The sequence below is a fragment of the Erythranthe guttata genome, chromosome 5, assembly GCF_056151865.1.
Source record: "Erythranthe guttata isolate IM_541 chromosome 5, IM_541, whole genome shotgun sequence".
Lineage (NCBI taxonomy): Eukaryota > Viridiplantae > Streptophyta > Magnoliopsida > Lamiales > Phrymaceae > Erythranthe > Erythranthe guttata.
This window is the reverse complement of record NC_142537.1, coordinates 16424978-16445203: the sequence shown is the minus strand read 5'-3', so window position 1 is coordinate 16445203 and position 20226 is coordinate 16424978. Positions and strand designations below refer to the sequence as shown.

Genomic DNA, 20226 nt, shown 5'->3' with positions numbered 1-20226 from the left:
AGGTTATTTTTCAGGTTAAAGGATTCCACTTTTTTGGGATAAGAAATCCAGATATTATAATTGTTGCTTGCCCTTCAAGAAATACATACTTCCCCTACATACGATATAGGTTGGTTTTTATAGTATGATTGTCTCAGCCCATCCTAGATCCAAAGAGTAGTATAGTGCCGTATATTGTAAATAAAAGCCTAACATTGTTGCATGTGGTCAATATGGCCTCATCAGAAAGTCAGATAAAGGTTTGGTTAGTCTTCAAGCATCTCTCAATGCTTCGATAACTGAAGTAAATCAGTTGATCTACCAACACAAGACATGTGCGGAACACAATGCTAGAGGGGAAGCTGCTGGAGCTGTCATCAAACCATGAGTGTTCCACCAAATTTGTTTGCAATCTTTTCGAGTTCACGTTGTATACTTTTTTCCGGAATGTACATAAAATTATCTTCCCTGTTTTGACTTGAAGAAATAAATATAAATCAACTATGTGTCAAACATTCTATAAAAAAAAAAAAAAAAAACATAGCGTCTAATATTGTTTTTCTTTTCATTTTCCTCTCGTCTAATACTGTTTTTATTTTAAGTATTAAATACTTAATGTTCAAATATTTTAGATTTTGAAATACTTGATAGATAAATAAATTAAAAAAATTACTTTTAAATAGGAAATATTAAAAGAATTAAAAGAATCGCTCAACGTTCAAAGATTAAAAGAAATATTTTTTTTTTAAATTCGGGTGAACTGCCAGGTTGAACCGGCGGTTCACGGTTCACATTATTCAAGAACCGTTGCTCGTCCCGAGGGACACGAGCTGGTTCACGGTTCCGGGAGCCAAGTGGTAGAGGACCCAGATCGCGATCCGGCCCTTCTAGATCGCGATCTGGGGGCAAAACCTGTACTTATACGAAAGAAAAACCTCTCTTCTTCTCACTTATTTCTTTTATAAAATTCGAACACCCCCTTTTCCCCCAACCCTAGAACTTCGATTTTCTTTCAAAATTCCTCTTCAAACTTGCATGTTCTTAGATTTTCAACAACTATTAACGATTATTGCTTGCTTATATTGAGAATTGTGGACGAATCTTCAACAAAGGTATGTTCTTGACCCAAATTTTTAGGTTTTGCTTGAAAATTCGAATTTCATCCATTTTTCTTGTCTTGTCCCTTGGTTCTTCAATTCTTATTACTTGTACGTAATTAGGTACTTGATTTTGGGATTTAAAGGCTTGTTTAATTGGTTGAACCAATGTTTAGATATAGGAATTGCCCTATTATGCTTAATTTTGAATTTCTTGTGAATTTTTGAATGGGTCGAGTCATATTATGCTAATTTTTGCTCGTTGATCGTTATTAATTGTTGATTGTTGTGGTGATTGATGTAGGAGGGTTAGTTTTCGAAAGGAACTAACATTCAAGGAGTTTCAAAGAACTTGCGCAAGCCAAGTGTTCGACGAATTGCCCGAACCAGTTTCAAGTTTCATTTTGTGCCCTCATTCACACCATGACTTCACCGGCAAACAAACTCCAAAAGACGGGCAAGAATTCCAAGAAAGCCCAACCGAAGGGCAAAGGAAAAGCACCGGAAAAGAAGAAGGGCACGGCTTAATGCAAAAAGGGGGGAGAAGGCTCTTCACACTCGCCTTCACGTTCGGAGGGACCAACCGAGCAAACCATTCCAAGAACCGGTGACGTGCCACTCAACACGTGCGCCCGTGCGAATCAACGCACGCTCGTGAGCGAAGTCACCTTTGACGAACACGATGAAGACATCTACGTGAATGTCGAAGCGAAGATCGAATTTATCGACCGCCTCCCTCGTCCGATCGTCCCAGAGCGTGAGTTGTGTGTCCGTACGATTGGATGCCCCTCGGTCGTCAACAACATCCACGAAAGGTGGTGGAGAGCACTCGTCGACAAACCGGGCACCTACAACGAGAACTTGGTCCGGCTCTTCTACGCCAATTCCGGTCAGTACAAAGGCTCGGTGGTTTTCATCCGGGGCGTCGAAGTTCGTTATGACGCAGAAGCCATCAACTGAGTCTACAAGCTGATCCCCCCCCCCCCCCCCCCCCCCCGTGTTCCAGACATCCCGACCGAGCCGTTCCAGGCACTAAAGATGGAGACGACGTACATGGACCTCATTCAGGCCCTGTGCCCCCGAGGATCGTACTGGGCAAAAGGAGATAAGTCGTTCTATCGAGCCGAGCTCTCGAGGGAGGCAAAGATTTGGATGTACTTCGTCTGCTCCCGACTCATGCCGACGGTTGCAACGGCCAAGCCCTATGCCACTCGCCTCACGTTGATATATGCAATCATGAAGGGCACCCCTCTGAACGTGGGTGCCATTATCCACTCAGAGATTCGACGGTGCATGGGCGACACCTCTTTGGGCCCGATGTTCCCCTCCCTCATCACCACCTTGTGCAAAAATGCCAACGTGGCGATGTTTGCCGACGACAAGGTCACAAAGGCTCCGAAGCCAATCTTCCCGTTCAAAAAGCTCCAGCCAACTTCCGGTCCACAGGGCGAGGGCGATGGCCCTGAGCCAGACGCGCCACCATCCGAGGATTCCCGACCGGCCCGATCCGCACCACGAGGCGGCAAAATACAGTCGACAGCAGCATCAGCAGCTCCGCCACTTCCGGAGTATATGACCGAGTGGATGGATGCCATGGAGGAGAACGTGGGCTGGTTCAAGAAGATGATCAAGGTGATGGCAGCAGCACTCCAGTGCAGGACGGACGACGTCGTCGAGCCACGACCATTCCCACCACGGCCTCGTTTTGACGGAGCATCTACCTCCACCGCAGCCGCAGAAGAAGCTGCACGAGAGGCTGCCACCACACTGGTGAGGCCCCTCTGGGAGGAGCACGAGCGTGAACTTCGAGAGGACGAGGACCAAACTATCGAGGAAGACCAAGACTTCTAGGGACGTTGTGTTTTCTATCCCTTTTATTTTTTATTCTACTTTTGAGTATAGGGACTATGCTAGAGTTTGAGTTTGAGGGTGGTGTTTGTTGAACCTCTTTGTTTTTGTTTTTAGTCGTTTGTTTTGGGATAAGTTGTAGGATTGATATTTCGTTTACGATGTATCTTTGCTAGACTTTGTTTTTATTTTTATTTTTTTTATCTTATTTTGATTTGGTCTTTTGCATGCATATCATATAATTTAGTTTCGTTTATGTATTTCGATTTCCGTAATTGTGTTATGTTTGTCACATGCATTTCATTTAGGATCGAGTGTAATTTGCATTTACGGGTTATATTGAAGCAAAGCAATTAATGAATTAGTAGATGGGCTAGTTGATTTTAAAATTGAAATTATGGATCACCGGCTAATTATAGATGAACCTTCCTACTGCGTTTTTGCAACTTGTGTGGATAGCCTTTTGAATCCTTTCCGATTAAGTTTGAGCGCATTTTTCTGAGGGGTATAATAGCCTGAGGTTTGGGGGGCGAGTTAGAATTGAATTATGTGTTCACGATTTCGAGTTGTTGGCTAAAAGTTCTATCAATGGTCTTTAAGTTTTTATTTTATGTTAAAAAAAAAAAAGTTGTGATGAAAATCACAATATATTGTTGTTGTCATTTCTTATTGAATAAAAAGACCTACTTATGCCCAACTCGAGTTTTTGAATTTCACAATCAAAACTTACTTTTCACCCACATTTCTACTCAAAACCCTCGATGATTGTGTTTATTGTTTAATTACGGATTCTTGAGTCTATCTTTCATTTTGGTGTAGCAACAACTAATTACGGATTCTGAGATTTTAGGTTATCTAGCTCATTTTATCTTTGGAATTAATTGCAATGCTTTGACCAATCCGGCAACTTTGTGGGTGTGTTGTCTGAAAACCCTCACGAGGCACAACTCATCCTTTGGGGGTACCCAGTGGTTCAAAGGCTTGTTGCATATGCTAAATGCAATCGTGATTCCCTACGTTAGTGGCTTAGTTTAGTTTGTTGTTTTTATTTCCTTTTTGTTGTTGTTTCGTTTTGATTTACTCGGGACGAGTAAAGATCTAAGTTTGAGGGTGTGATAAGTGTTCGTTTTGCACGATTTTTGCTTATCAAATCTTCGAGTTTTGGTCTTCGTTCGTCCGAGTTTCGGCTTTATTTGTATATATTATTGTGTTTCTTGTTTTATTTCTATTTCAGGGTTTTATTAGGTATTTTTGCCGAGTCGAAGCCATTTGGAATTGAAACCGAATTTTCAAGCCAATTTTGGGGCCAAGAAGACCCAGATCGCGATCCAGCATTCCGGATCGCGATCTGGGGGGTTGTCACAGTTCGAAAATGGATCAAGACCCAGATCGCGATCCAGCATGCCGGATCGCGATCTGGGGGTGCTGATAGAGAAGAAAAATGGGTCAAATCCAGATCGCGATCTGGGGGGTCCGACAGAGCAGAAATGATACAGGACCCAGATCGCGATCCACATTCCTGGATCGCGATCTGGGCACGCCTTTTGAGGTAGATATTTTATTTTACAAACTTCTTGAGGAAGCTTTGCATTTCACTATAAATAGAAAGGCCCTTTCATTCTTCATTCCATCTTCGACTTTTTACGGTTTTTCGACAGTTTTTCGCGGGAATCATCAACGGGGGTTCCGACTTGGGTTTTTCTTACGCAATTTCTTTACGTTTTGTTCTTCATTTCTTTTGTACATTCTTTTGATACTATGTTTGTTATAAACTAAGAACATTTCCTTCTAGGGTAATGAAGCCTTGTATATATTGATTTCGATCGTCATTCCTATTATCTATTTGTCGTGTTTTGATTTCGTTTATGTTTTCTTGTATTAAATGCTTCTGATTGTGTTGATCAGCTCTCAGATTGATATTAAATAGGAATGAACTCGAGAGAGAATTTCTTGTTTGAAGTTACGAAAACATAGCTCGGGGTGTGGAAACGGAGACGTGATGCACTTCGGGTAGCCCTTAAGGACTTGACCTAAAAGCTCTCTTAATAGCAGGTTCTGAACGGAGACGTCGGACCTGTGGGTAGACTCTAACTACACTGGAGACAGGGGTTAGAGTACATTAGCGTCTGGGTTAACGAATTGTGATTTTGGATAGCGGATTTGTAGATCGTTGTTGATTATACATAGGTGGATTTGGCCCTAGAAGTCCCCTTTAAATCGAAGTCCCCCCGCGTTGAGTTGTCGTTACTTTATTTACGTACATTCTATATTTGCATGTTTACGATCTTGCATGCTTTTAAATTAGGGTTTCTCACAATTCCAAATATTTACGATCGGCTAGATAATATAACGATAATATAATTACACTACTCAGCATGTGAATCTACAAGGTCCCTGTGGATCGATATCCGGAACCACTGTTCTGCAAAATGCGATACTGTATACTTGCGGTAATTTATACGTGAGGAAAACGCGTATCACTTCATATTCCAATAGACCAGAATAAAAAAGTGTAAACAAGGACTGTCACAAAATAGCAGAAACCTACATGCTAGAATTCTCAAAATCGAACGAAAAATCGGAAACATGCTTAACCACATTCACAACAGCAACAGAGTTAGAAGAAAATATAAACAAGAATATACAAGGTCTGGCATAAAATACCCACAAAAGTGATGTCAGAGGTAAAGTAAAGCAAAACACTCAAAATCGCACGAAAAACCCCAAAAAATGCAAGAACAGTATATCCAACAGTACATGAAAAAAAAAAATTATACTATACCTTAAGTGAAGCAGCTCAAACACTCAAAATCGCAGAAAAATCACAAATAAGCAACAATACTCGTTTTGTGTAAAAATGCAATTTCTGGTGCACCACAATTTGTTATTTACAAATCACGAGGCACATCTATGATCATCTTATTTGAAAATGTGGAGCTCGAATGGGGCAAAATTGAAGAATATTCAGCATAATCTAGAAGATTCCATTAATTTCAATACGCCAACATTTCATACCGTTTATCGAACTGGATATACAATTTAGTTCGATAAATAACCGAATTACATAACTTGTATGTAAAAATATTTAAAAAGTGTGTTTTTCCGTAGTTTAATCTTACCTCATGGGGTGGTGGTATAATCGAGAAAGAAGAAACAGATTGCAAATCGCATTGAAACTTCAAATAACACTGGAATATTGTACTATAATCGAGAAGAAAGGGAGTGCAAACCCTAGGACAAAATAAAATGAATTGAAATTGGGGTAGTGCAAATAATATTGGGGAATCTGCTACATTAATACGACGTCGTTTTGTTCTTTAAGGGGACGACGTCGTTTTGTTGTTTAAAGGGAGTTAAGGGTATTTTTATATTTTCCTGTCTCAACATTGCCTAAAATACACGCCCACTCACACGAAACGCGAGTGCACTTCACTAGGGATGGCGAAAAAACCCGAACCGCTAGCTATCCGCGGGTATCCGCTCCGTTTAAAACCCGTTACCGAAACCATTAGGGTTTGGTAGTGGTTTTGGTAAAAGAAAAAAAACTGTCATGGTTCTGGTATGGTTATGGTTTTACCTTTACGGTCATGGGTACCCGACCATTTAATATATATATATATATATATATATATCAACAATATGAATAAAAAAAAATTAATTTTACGAAATTTTAAATAAAGTATTAAATAATTTAGGGAGGATATATTTGTATAATTTTTTTTTTCTTTTCTTTTTTCTTCCTCTTTTCTGAGAGTTACTTAAACGTTATCAAGACCTAAAGTTACTTTTGTTTTATTACCATAATTTAAATGGTAAATGGGTACCCGTGGGTACCCGGATATTTGTGGTAATGGTTCTGGTATTTCCATGAACTTTTTAAAAGGGTTTGGTATGGTCATGGTTTGAGCTATATTAAATGGTAATGGTTCTGGTATTGCACTTTTTTTAGGGTATCCGCCCCGCTGCCATCCCTACACTTCACGTCGACCTCTCAGGGTTCTTAATGTCGTTGACTATCTTTCATAGGGGGTATGTGCTAATTATTTTAACATATGGACTCTTTTAGCCATTAAACATTACACAGGGGTACCGAATGCTAAAACCTATACTTTTAAATAATAAGAACAAAAATATTTTTCATAATTCCCCTAAATTTGTGAAAAAAAAAATTTTAACTCCTAAAAAATCAAAGTTATATTCATTGAATCAATCATTGTACATAAAGCCAAACCACCAGAACTGAAATTACAAGCTGAGGAGACAGAAATTTACCTACAACGAATACAATAAATGAAATAAATACTGAGAAATTGAAAACATATAAAAAAATAAAAAATAAAATCACTTGCAATTCAAATTCTCCACCATTCTAGTAGCCAAATTGACAATCCAATCACAATTCATGTTTCCAGATTTATTCTTCTTAATAATCTTCATTAGATGCACCTTCCCATTAACCCTAGCTTGGCTGCTCAGCCTCAAAACCCCGGAATTTATGTCATTGCCCAAATTCGTATTATTACCGTTCAACCTGTCCGAATTTAAATCGAAAGAAACGTTAAATTTCAATGTTTTTCTAGCTTTAACACGTCCCCGGGGAATAACAGCTTCACCGAGTGGTACCCCATTGTACAAGATGGCAAGCGTGGCGTTGTCGTACTTGAATTGCCCGAAATTGGTGTTCTTTATTGTGAGCTGAGTCAGCAGCCTCATGTTGATCGAAGGTGTGGGGCCCGCGTTGTTGCCGTTATTTGAGGTGAAGCTTTCGACCGCAATTGCGTTGAATCGGATTTTCGGACTTTTTATTTTCAAAACCGTGAGAGCTAAAACCATAATAACGGCTGCTTGGAACAACACGAACACCGCCACGCAGGCCAAGCATTTCTTCGCCATTTTCGGTTAATTAGTACTATATATGAACTAACTTTAATTCGATCAAATTTATCGAGAAAAAAAAAATCTATATAATTATATATAATTATATAGATTTTTTCTTTTTTCTTTTTTCTTTTTTCTTTTTGAGATGATGAAATGATGAGTTTGAAAGAACGGGGTTGTTTGTGTAGATATATATAGAGAAAGGAGTAGTTGTTAATTTGAACATGAAAAAGGGATTTATGTGCAATTTTAGACAGTAAAGCGTGTTTTGGAGGACTTTTGAGTTTTGACTGTGTGATAAGGCGTGAGAAGGTTCCATCAGTTAATCATATGCTAATTATTAATTAATTAATACTTCATCAACTTCATTTGGCAAAAGATTAGCTTTGAAATTTTAATATCTACTTTCATTGAATTTACAATTTAGTCAATTTGAGACAACCCACCTCCCATAATTTAAAAAAAAAAATATAATTAATATCAAGTGGTAAGAATGTTTTATTATCACGTTCTTCTCCATAATTTTATTTTATTAATTACTTCCTATGTCTCATATTGATTGTCTTTTTAGAAATTTTTTTTTTTTCATACCAAATTATCTGTCATTTTACATTTTTAATGAATCATTAGTTGCATTATTTTTTGTTTTACTATTTCATCACTCCTAATTAATTAGTTATAAAACAATTAATGTCAAAGATATTTAAGTATTTTTTTATAATAATATATTCACATATATTGATTTTCTTTATATGTGCGCAAGAATTCAAAACGTCATTTACATTGGAACGAAAGTAGTATAATAGTTAATTTCTCGGTATTATGTTGGAGATCAATGAAGCAATTGCCAATTGTAATGACAATTATACTATTTTCGATGTATAGGGAATGTTTGGATTCGTTTTTGGACTTATTTTATTTTGAGGAAATACGTTTTGATTGAATAATTTGATAATGAAAGCAATGCTTGTTTATATTTTGAGATGAGACAAGACGCATCGTAGTAATCAAATTATGTTTAAATGTATTAGAAAATAAGTTTTTAGGATAAGAATATGAAAACTAAAGTGTGCCGATTGTTTGTTTACTATCGCAATCAAATTGTCTCTGAATGAGAAATAATTTTTTTTAAATTTAAAAAAAAATTGTTTCCGAAAATCTTAACAAATAAAAATTCATTTCTCGGACAGAATAAAATTGAGATGAAAACCGAACCAAACATTACCTATACATCACGCGGATTCTCAACTTATATACGACCATAATTAAAATGGACTTACCTTAACAAAAAATTGTGTTAAATTGGAATTGATCATAGATCTCTAAGTTGCTTTAATTGAATAATTGATGTGGAAAGAAAGCCCTCGAGTTGTACAGGTCTTCCACTTGCTTAGGCCTCCATAAATTTAAATATATATATATTAGAGGTATTTTTGTAATTTTATTACTATATATTATCAATTATAAGAATAATAATCGCTTATAGTCGGTGGCTCACTTTCTCTCGGACACATCTTGAATTGAATATTTAAAATTTAATAAAGTTTTATGTTTTCTATTCTTTCTTTTATTTAAAGGGTTCAAGTTAAACTGTTATGTTTTTCTAAATTCAGTCTAATTCGAACGTACATAGTGCGAAAGAAATAAAATCACTCTGCAATACTGAAAAAAAAAAAAAAACTATATTTTCCTACAAAAAAAAAATTATTATTATCTCACTAAAGCATCTGATTGATGAATCTTTTATTGTAATTGATGAAAATGTTCGGAAGAAAAATATATATTTCGGATAACTTGCTAACAAAATAGTTGAAGGAACTTTATGTTCCTTTACTTTTAATTTGTAAAAGAATTTTTTGTTATAAAAAAAATATAATTTTTAAGTATGTTAATGAGATGTATTTATATTTTTGCACTTTGTAGTTTCGAAAGGATTGATGAATATAACTTTTTTTTTTTAATTTGATAATTGTTATTCTAAAAAATAGGATTAAAAATATTTGTTTACCTTCACTAGCTTTAAAAATTCATTTTGAGTGCATTATGCATGATTTATTGTGTTTGACATTAATATTTTTCGAGGGTGCAAAGTACAAAAAAAAAAAAAATTAAGGGTGCAAAGCGAGTTTAAGGTGTTTTTAATATATAATCAAGAGAAATATGATAGAAGAACTTGAATATTGTGATTTAATTAATTAATTAGTCAGTAGAAAAATCTCATATAATCTAAACTTATCGGATATAGATAATCATACGAGCCCTAAGTTTTCCTAAAAATAATAAAGAACTAATAAATACTATAAGCATGGTTGAAAGTTAGATATGAAATGGCCAAAATAATTAGATAACTCTTGTATTTTCTCCATTCGCTAATTAGATCAAAAGTGTTGTACATTGAAAACATGTGTTTATCTATCTATATATATATATATATATATATATATATATATATATAGACTCTAGTTGGGGGCTGCTTAAGCTAACTACTCTGTTTTGTTCTGTTGGATGAACTGTTATATTCTACTCGTTCAACATAAGACAACTAACTATTTGCCCTTATTCGCATATTTACACGCAAGCATAATTTGGATTCATATTCGAATTCGGGACATTTTATTTCGTTTGACTCTAATACTATATTAAATGATCAGCTCAATCAAAAATTCAAGTTGCTTGTTAGATGTATCATTTAATATTAATATATCGAATAATATTTATGTACTATTCACCCGATAGATTATAATTTTAAAATTCGTCGGCCATATACTAAAGTAATATTAAATCAACAACTAGGTAATTGCGAATTTAATTAGATCGTTTGTCACCGTCGGTTAATTATTTAGTGAAGTTTCATCATGACTTATCAATCAATTTTCTGATTACGACGTTTTTACTATAAATCAATCACGAACAAAATATTAAAAATTACAACTCAAAAATTAATATTATATCAACAACAACAAAAATTGCCCTTGGCGCCTTGTTCGTGGTGGAATAATAGAGCGTTGTGTCGATTGATCTGAGTTACGAGACTAAAAAACTCATTTTGCCGAAAAATCAAAATTTCACTCATTGAATCAATCATTTTACAGAAAACCAAACCACCAGAACTGAGATTACAAAGGAGACATAAATTTACGTACGACGAATATATTAATAAATGTAATTGATACTCCGTAATTACATAAAAGTAGAATTATAACATCAAAAAAAAAAAAATCACTTGCAATTCAAATTCTCCACCATTCTAGTAGCCAAATTGACAATCCAATCACAATTCATATTTCCAGATTTATTCTTCTTAATAATCTTCATTAGATGCACCTTACCATTGACCCTAGCTTGGCTGCTCAGCCTCAAAACCCCGGAATTTATGTCATTTCCCAAATTCGTATTATTACCGTTCAACCTGTCCGAATTTAAATCGAAAGAAACGTTAAATTTCAATGTTTTTCTAGCTTTAGCACGTCCCCGGGGAATAACAGCTTCACCGAGTGGTACCCCATTGTACAAGATGGCAAGCGTGGCGTTGTCGTACTTGAATTGCCCGAAATTGGTGTTCTTTATGGTGAGCTGAGTCAGCAGCTTCATGTTGATCGAAGGCGCGGGGCCCGCGTTGTTGCCGTTGTTTGAGCTGCTGAAGCTTTCGACCGCAATTGCATTGAGTCGGATTTTCGGACTTTTTATTTTCATAACCGTGAGAGCTAAAACCATAATAACGGCTGCTTGGAACACCACGAACAGCGCCACGTAGGCCAAGCATTTCTTGCTGCTCTTTTTCCCGTCACCTTTCGACATTTTTTCGTTTTAATACTAAGTATGTTATTGGATGTTATAAATTGGTTTGTTATATGAGAGAAAGGGTTGTGTGTGGATATATATAGAGAGAAATTAAATTAAATAAAAGTTGTCAAAGACATGCATAAATAGAACCGGTTACATTTTGAAACAGTTAAAAGCGTGTTTTAGAGGACTATAATTTTGACTATGTGTAAAGTGTAAGAAGGTTCCACTTATTATATATTTGGTAAAATCGAAATACAATTAAATTTATATAAATTAATATAGTCGGGATCAGAAAAATTTTATTAATTTAACGAATTATTAAATTATCGAGTTAATATTTTAACACGTTTTCACCGAGTCATGACTGGGAGAAACTATTATTTAATCGAAGTTATTAATTTATCGAGGTTCTACTGTATTTGAATTGTTTCACTCATTTTAATTTTTTTTTGTTTTTTCGATAAATGACCTGGCGGACAGGTTATTGACTGGGCCGAAATAGAGTTTGAGGACCAAATTATAAAAATAAAAGGCCTTTTTTTGGAGGTATAGTCCATTTATACTTGCACCAAAAGGCGAAATCCCTCGCCCCCAGGACCCCCATCCCTTGGCTTGACAAGGATTGATGGAGGAATGTAAATCATGGTAACTCAACGGCCCGTTAAGGTAGCGGACCCGGACCTGGTGCCCACAAGGAACCAACCGTCATTGAAGTTGAAATTCCCACACTGCGGCTGCCAGGATTCGATCCTAGGACATTGCACCAACTTACCACTTCTGGAACCAGTTGAGCTACACCCATACGGGCATAGTCCATTTATACTTGTAACAATTAACATAATATATAGGCTGCATATATAGATAATTATACGTATCAACTATTTAGTCTAACATTAGTATACTACCATGAGGGGAAAATATGCCAGGTGCACATTGATGACATGGCCTCTTTAGAAGCTCGCTGGAAGAAATTAAAGGTTGTTAGTACCAAGTTCGTCGAACGATGTCTGGTTAACGAGCTCGACAGCCCCATCCAAACAAGCAAGAGATAATTAATAGAGTAGGTAGCAAGCTGAATGAGAGTCGTGGAGAAAAGAAGATTCAAAAATAATAATCTTCCTAAATAAATTATGATTACTAATTTAGCAATCAATGTACATCTCAAACTTATAAAGAGATTCAAAAATAGAAACGTCTATTAGGAAATTTTTCCTATATAAACAAATGAAATGACTCGATTAGGGTCACAATTCAATAATGAATAAAAGCACTTCCTTATGGATTCTCCATCTCTTTATTATTTTCAGTCATTTTTCTTATCTTTGTCGGTCCAAATTCTAGCGTTAGATGAGTTTTTCGATGATCGAGATAGTAGGGTTCAAAGAAAGGTTTCAAGGGTGCAAAATTTGCTCCAACACCCACTATTATTATTTTTTGTCATTTTTTTTTATCTTCACCGGCGTTACGTGAGCTTTCCGACAATCGAGCAAGTAGAGTACGAAGAAAGGTTTTCACGGTGCAGAATTTGCTCCATGACCCACTAATTAAATCCATGCTCATCTACAATACTCCATGGTATAGAAACCCATGAAAAGGATAAAATCTTGTTATTTTATTTATTTATTTATTTTTAAGTTCTCATAAAAAGGGGTTAAGCAGAAGACTCTAATCTTTATTAATTAAAGATAAATCTCTCTTATAAGAGATTAAATTATGAGCGGATCAGTCGATTTTAATATAAATAGGATTCTACTAATTTTTTGATACGTGGCATTCTTAAGTCTTAACTCTTAATAAATCACGCTAATGGACTCGTTCGGTTACCACTATAATGTGCTATTAACTAAATAGTATGTGCTAATAACATGTTTGGTTGACAAGATTCACATTTTTTCAAACACGCTACTAAAATCAAAGTCCGCTATTAAATGTTACTATATCATTAAATTAGTAGCACCCCTCTCCCTGAGATTAATTTTATAGGGGGTGACTAAAAAGGAAAAATACAATTTTATTCTTAAAATTATATTTTCTTATTGTAAACTAAGTGGTTTTATTGACAATTCATGTATAATACCTGATTTTAACAAATTTAATAGAAAATATAATCTAAGAAACCGAACATGCTACTAATTAAATAATTAATTAGTCAGTAGGGAATTAATTCAATCTCATATAATCCAATTTAATCCAATATAGGTAACAAAATGAGCTAGGGCTAGAGGGGTTACGGATTCTGCTGGGTTTTTCTTTTTTTTTTCTTTCCAATTATTAGAATCATAATTATATTTTTATTTAAACTATCAACGTGTCAATCATTCTATGGCTTCCGATTTTCCTATTAAAACATGTCATCCGGTCTAAATTTGCATCCCTCTTATAATTCCAAATATAGATCTAACCAATTTTAATTATGGGCGAATGGCAAAAAGACCCATCACAATGGACTTAAATACACATTGGTCCACAAAAAAAAACAATCTCTCAATTAAACCCATCCCCATGTCTTTACTCTAAAATAGCCTCCATAATATAATTCTTATCAACTCCATCCTTTATGCTCTAACTACCTTAATATTATACATTGACCCCGAATTTAAACAAATATATCACATTAACCTCAAAAAATTCTGAATTTTGTTTTCCGACCAGATTCAGACGTTGACTGCCGGAGACCGCCGGTCTCCAGCGTTGACCTTTTTTTTTTTTGGAAAACATTTTTTTTCTGAATTTTTTTTCCGGCCGGTTAACCACTGTTGACTTTTTTTTTCAAATTTTTTTCCTTCTTAGAAAAAAATATTTTAATTAATATTACTGTCTTGGCTACTAAATTACTGTCTCAGACAGTAATATTACTGTTTGGACAGTAATATTATGAATATTATTTTCTCGAACAGTAATATTATTGTCTAAGACACTTACATTACTGTTGAAGACAGTAATTTAGCAGCCATGGCAGTAATATTAATTAAAGTAATTTTTTTTCAGAAAAAAATTTCAAAAAAAAAAAAAAAAAGTCAATTAACAGTTAAATTACTGTCTCCGACAGTTAAATAACTTCTGGAGACAGTAATTTAGCAACGAATACAGTAATACTAATTAAAAATATTTCTTTTAAGAATAAAAAAAATCAACTAACAGTTAAATTAATGTCTCCGACAGTTAAATAACTGCTAGAGACAATAATTTAGCAACGAATACAGTAATTTTAATTCAAAAAAAAATCAATTAACAGTTAAATTACTGTCTCCGTCAGTTAAATAACTGCTGGAGACAGTAATTTAGCAGCCAAGACAGTAATATTCATTAAAATACTTTTGAAGAAAAAAAAATGTCAATTAACAGTTAAATTACTGTCTCCGAAAGTTAAATAACTGTTGGAGACAGTAATTTAGTAACCAAGACAATAATATTAGTTAAAATATTTTTTTTAAGAAAAAAAATTATATATATAAAAAAAATAATAAATAAAAAAATTCAACGCCGGAGACCCGGCGGTCAACGGCGGTTGACCTACCGAAAAAAAAAAAGGTTTTCAAAAAAAAAAAAAGTCAACGCCGGAGACCGGCGGTCTGCGGTGGTGGCGGGTCAAAATTGGGATCAAAATAGAAATTATGATTAAAATTGGTTAATTGATAAAATTGGGCTAAATTGTGGTGTAAATCATGTAATTGGAGTTAAATTAAGTTTCAATGAATTGGGGGTAATTTTGGTATATATAAAAGGATTTTCTTTATTTGCAAATAGATTTGAATAGGTTGGATTTATTTGATAGACAAAAAAGTTGGATTTCCCGCATTTAGAGCAACTCCAATGGAGAAACTAAATGGGGTATCAAACTAAAAAACTACCACTTTGATGCTCCAAAATTAAAAAATCCTCCTCCAATGGAGGCATTAAAGGGAGAACTATTTTGATATTCAACCACCCCGAGGTGCAAAAATACTCCCTGGAAAATGAGGTATAAAAAATGTAACCACTCTATTAACCTATCACAATTTGCCACGTGGCATTTAATAATATAATTATTCATATATTTAAAATTTGATAATCTATTTGATACTTGTGGTTGGAGTGAATTTTTTTTCTAGAAGTATCAAAGTATTATATCAAGTATCAAATGAATGTTTAATACTCCATTTTGATGTCTCTTCATTGGAGCTGCTCTTAATTAAGTGCCCTTATTATGGGCTTATTTGTCATTTGCCATTTAATTATATATATAGTCCACGTGTACATGCAGTATTTGTAGAAACCCATCAAAATTGTGATTGTGTATGAACGTAACCCTAAACATTTTTTCTTAAATTTATTTATATTGAGAGTTTTTAAGGAAACATTGTCTAGTCTAGAAGTAGTAATTGATTCGTACAAGATGTGATTGTGATTGTCGCGTGAAATCTCACACCGTCCTCTAGAAGTACTAATTCAAGCTTTTCGGTTTTCAGATCAGCTGGTCACCTAGCTACCTCACCTCATATGTCCTTATCTAAGGCATACCGAGGACATATGGCGAACTATCCTTGCCTTTTGCATTGATTCTTATATTTTGAACTATGACCAGGCAAGCTCCAGACGTATAGTGTGAACTATTGGTTTTCTTTAATTTTTTGTAGTTTGTCGAGTTTTTGACCTAATACCTTTAAGTATTATAAATCTAGCCTAATGGTGCCGAACTGTCCTTCGTCAGGTCATTTGAATTTTTTGGGATCTACTGATTTTTGATTCACTAACTCGATATGAGAGTTCGACCAAATGGTGTCGAAATGACCCCATCATGTTCATTTCTTGTTTAATGGGGAATTTCTTTGGTCGGTTTTAGAGTTTTGTGTTGTGAAGGCTAAAAGGGGCGAATTCGAATGAGTTCATTTTTTTCGTTTTTTGTCTTCTTTTTTTTTTGGTCTTTTTTGTTTTTTTTTCTTGGGTTGTTTCTTGAAAAATGACATGGAGGACAGGTCATAGACTGGGCCGAAAGAGTTTGAGGCCCAAAGAAACAAAATAAAGGCCTTTTTTGGAGGTACTTATTAATTATAATCCGTTTTATACTTGTAACTAGGGCCGGAAAAAAAATATCGATTACCACATACCATGGTATACCAACCAAGGATTACCGAAAAATTACCGAAACAACGGTTACCATTGTCTACGGTACGGTATTAGTACCGTACCATTACAATATGGTACGGTATTGGTATTGTATTTCTAATACCACGGTAATACCGTACCGTACCGCAATTTACATTTAATCCGATTAATATATTTTTTTCGATATTATTTTTTGTAATTCTATTTTGTTTACTTAGAAGCTTATAAATGGCATCAGTTATTTTTTCCTTAAGTTAGTGGTAGTGTATTTGCTTTTTTTTTTTTCTACAAAGTTGCATTTTGTAATTGAACATATATGTTCTACTAAATTGTCTTTTATGTTACTTATAGCCAACTAATTTTATTATATATGATGCATGAATATTTTATTCTTTTACCTACATGTATGTATATATAGCATTAGTAAAGTATTTATTGTATGTAATAATTATTAAGTACAATCAAGTTCCTAACAAATGCCTAGTTGTTCCATTAAACAACATTTACATTATCATGGTATATGTTCTTGTTTCAATGAAGAAAATTATGTTAATTATTCTCATTATACATCGGACCTTCTTAGAAAATAAGATATAACTCATACAAGAGTAACTAGAACTATTTTCAATTAGGATATATATATATATATATATATATATATATATATATATATATATATTAAGTCATTTGTTCTTTAATCTTTGATGCATCACCTAGTACGATAAATACCACGTACCGATTTTGCCGTACCGAAAATAACGGTATACCGAACATTGGTATACCGAAGTTTTTGGTACGGTAACGGTATGAATTTTTTCAATACCGCAATGTACGGTAGGTACACGGTATTGAGCTAAATGTTTGGCAACCGTACCGAATCCACCCCTACTTGTAATTACAATTAACATATTAGGCTGCACATATCTGTACATCTACTACACTTAAATATCAAAAAATTAATAATTATTCAGATCAATCAAATTTTATTAATTTATCAAAATATTAATTTAGCATGTTCTCCTCAAGTCTTTTTTTTTTTTTTTTTGATAACTCATGTTCTCCTCAAATCGGGACCAGAAAAATAATATTCTATTAATAGATTATTAATTTAAATGAGGTTATTAATTTATTGTGTATTAATTTATTGTGTATTAATTTATTGAGGTTATGTTTAAACTTCTATAAATTAATACAATCGGTACTATATTTTTTATTGAGCCTTACCAGAATAAATTATTATTTAAACAAAATGATTAATTTATCGAGATTATACTCTAGTCGGTCTAATATTATACTATTACCCGCCTGCCCGGGCAAAAAGACCAATTTTGAGTTGTCTTACTAATACTAATTAATTAATAAACACACATAACGATATTTTCTCTAGAGCAAATTACCCTTTTAATTATTAACTTGTCTCCCAATATAGATCTAACCTATTTTAATTATATATACAAAATCCACGTGTACATGAAGTATTAGTAGAAACCCATAGAATTATTTGTCTTGTTTTTCACAGACCACAACAAGAGGGAAGATCTTGCTGGGAAAATGGGAAAAAGATTTCTCATCTTTCTTTTTTTAATTTTTTGTTTTATTACATGAAACGTGTGTAGACAACAATCTGCCACGTCAGTTAATAAATTATAATATTAATATTAATTAATATAATCGCCAATGATAGACAGCATCGTGGTACAACAGTTGTGCAGTGATATGAAACTTAAATTAATATATCATATGATATTTTTTTCTGGTATGTTCAGTTTTTGGTCTTCTTTGACCATATATAGATTAGTTATAGAGAGAACTCTACGTGAGAAATGAGTAATTGAATAATTAGGGTTTTTTGGTTTTCTCGAAAAAATGTTGTAGTCGAATTCGATTTGTAAATTATACGAGAGACATATTTTCTTCTGTTTTCAGCTCTCGTATAATAGTTTGTAAATTATACGAGAGACATAAACCACACCAGACTAACTATGTGTGACAAACTCGATTTATGGATCGTTAGTAAGGGAATTCAAATTTGGGTCAATTGACACCAGAGCCGGTTCTAACTATAGGCGAAAGAGGCGGCCGCTTCGTGCTCCTGATTTTTAGAAAAAATAGGGGGCCCCAAATAATGTTTATATATATACTAGGCATAATATTAAATGATACTTCAAATTTAAAAAATAGTTAAACAATTTGAATAACTATAAATATATTATTTTACATAGGTCAAGTATTTATTGTAAATTCTTACATTATTCTAGCATTTGATGTGAATGAAATGTCTTAGATCAATTACAATTAGTTAGATATTGAGTTCTTGTATCAAATTTTTTATAACTTTTTATTTACCTTAACTTCGTCAATATTTTAATCATGCTTTCCCAAAAATCCTAACTATTAATCAAAGTATCTTGTCCAGACGTGCTCATTAGAATGAATTAATGTGTATATTATACAATACAAATCGGGGGCCATTTTTAACAAATTCTTAAAACTCGCCTAGGGTCCTCAATTTCTTAAGAACGACACTGATTGATACAAACTCACTTGATCCGACCGCTAGCGTACGTCATCCCTTATCAGATATTTTTTTATATACTTCAAATACAACAAATGTGTTGAGTTAGTTTATTTTATTATTTTCCAAAAGAGGATGCTGAAAAATATATTTTCTTTTCTTCTTTTGTAGTCAAAGGAAATGGTCAATGATTTTCTACATCAAGATTATCTTTTCTTAGACTCTTACCTCTTTAATTTATTTTTTTTTTCCAATTATTATATTCTTCAATTTTAGTTTTGTTCATTTGTCTCTTCTGCTAATTACTCAATCTTCTTCCAAGAAAGCAGCTTGTTTAGACATATACCTAACTCTTATTCCAATGTTGTCCTAATTAACCAAAAAGTTGAATCCAAGCATTGAATTTTTCTGAATTATATCAATTCAAGTGCCACTTTAATTTCTCCAACACTGTTGATTGAATCATTACACTCAATGAGCATTACATGATATTGGAAATGGATATAAAAAGTCACGATATGCACTCTATTTCATTAATTTTGACACGTGGATTTGAATCGGTGGCGGAACCAATATAAGGGCAATATGGGTTATAGTTCCCCAACATTTCTCAAATCTCTAAAAAAATTTAAAAATCATGTGTCTTGCATTATCGACCCTCGTCATAAACTTCTTAATGCATTATCGTCGTAAAATAAATAAATAAATATTATTTGAGAGAAATAGATAAAATGTTGGAAAGTGAATTGCCACCGGTGTAAAATTCTCATGCATGCATGCAAACTAGGTATAAAATTCTATATATATACACTTTCTATATATATATATATATATATATATATATATATATATATATATATATATATATATATATATATATATAATCGGTTGTTAAGTAATCAATGGTGTAGATCAGGCCACGTTCTCACCAACCATATATCCTCTTAATTAATTAATTAAGCATATATAATAAAATTTTAATTACATGTTTAATTTATTTTTCTTCTTCTTTATAAATATCTATGACCACTTGATCTT

At 33.6% G+C, this 20226-nt stretch overlaps 2 protein-coding genes across 2 annotated transcripts; both read right to left on the bottom strand.

Annotated features, from left to right (window-relative positions):
* Positions 1-7093: 7093 nt before the first annotated feature.
* On the bottom strand, positions 7094-7934 carry LOC105955097 (hypothetical protein). Its single transcript, XM_088818273.1, has one exon. It carries the CDS (start codon positions 7815-7817, stop codon positions 7266-7268), a length of 552 nt encoding a protein of 183 aa, XP_088674399.1. The 5' UTR covers positions 7818-7934; the 3' UTR covers positions 7094-7265.
* Positions 7935-10852: 2918 nt separating this feature from the next.
* LOC148770772 (late embryogenesis abundant protein At1g64065-like) lies at positions 10853-11669 on the bottom strand. The gene has a single exon (XM_012978794.2). The coding sequence runs from the start codon at positions 11598-11600 to the stop codon at positions 11022-11024; it is 579 nt and encodes a 192-aa protein (XP_012834248.2). The 5' UTR covers positions 11601-11669; the 3' UTR covers positions 10853-11021.
* Positions 11670-20226: the final 8557 nt, after the last annotated feature.

Excerpts from the sequence above, each read along its gene's own strand:
- LOC105955097 (XM_088818273.1), bottom strand. The coding sequence starts at position 7,817 with ATGGCGAAGAAATGCTTGGCCTGCGTGGCGGTGTTCGTGTTGTTCCAA.
- LOC148770772 (XM_012978794.2), bottom strand. The coding sequence starts at position 11,600 with ATGTCGAAAGGTGACGGGAAAAAGAGCAGCAAGAAATGCTTGGCCTAC.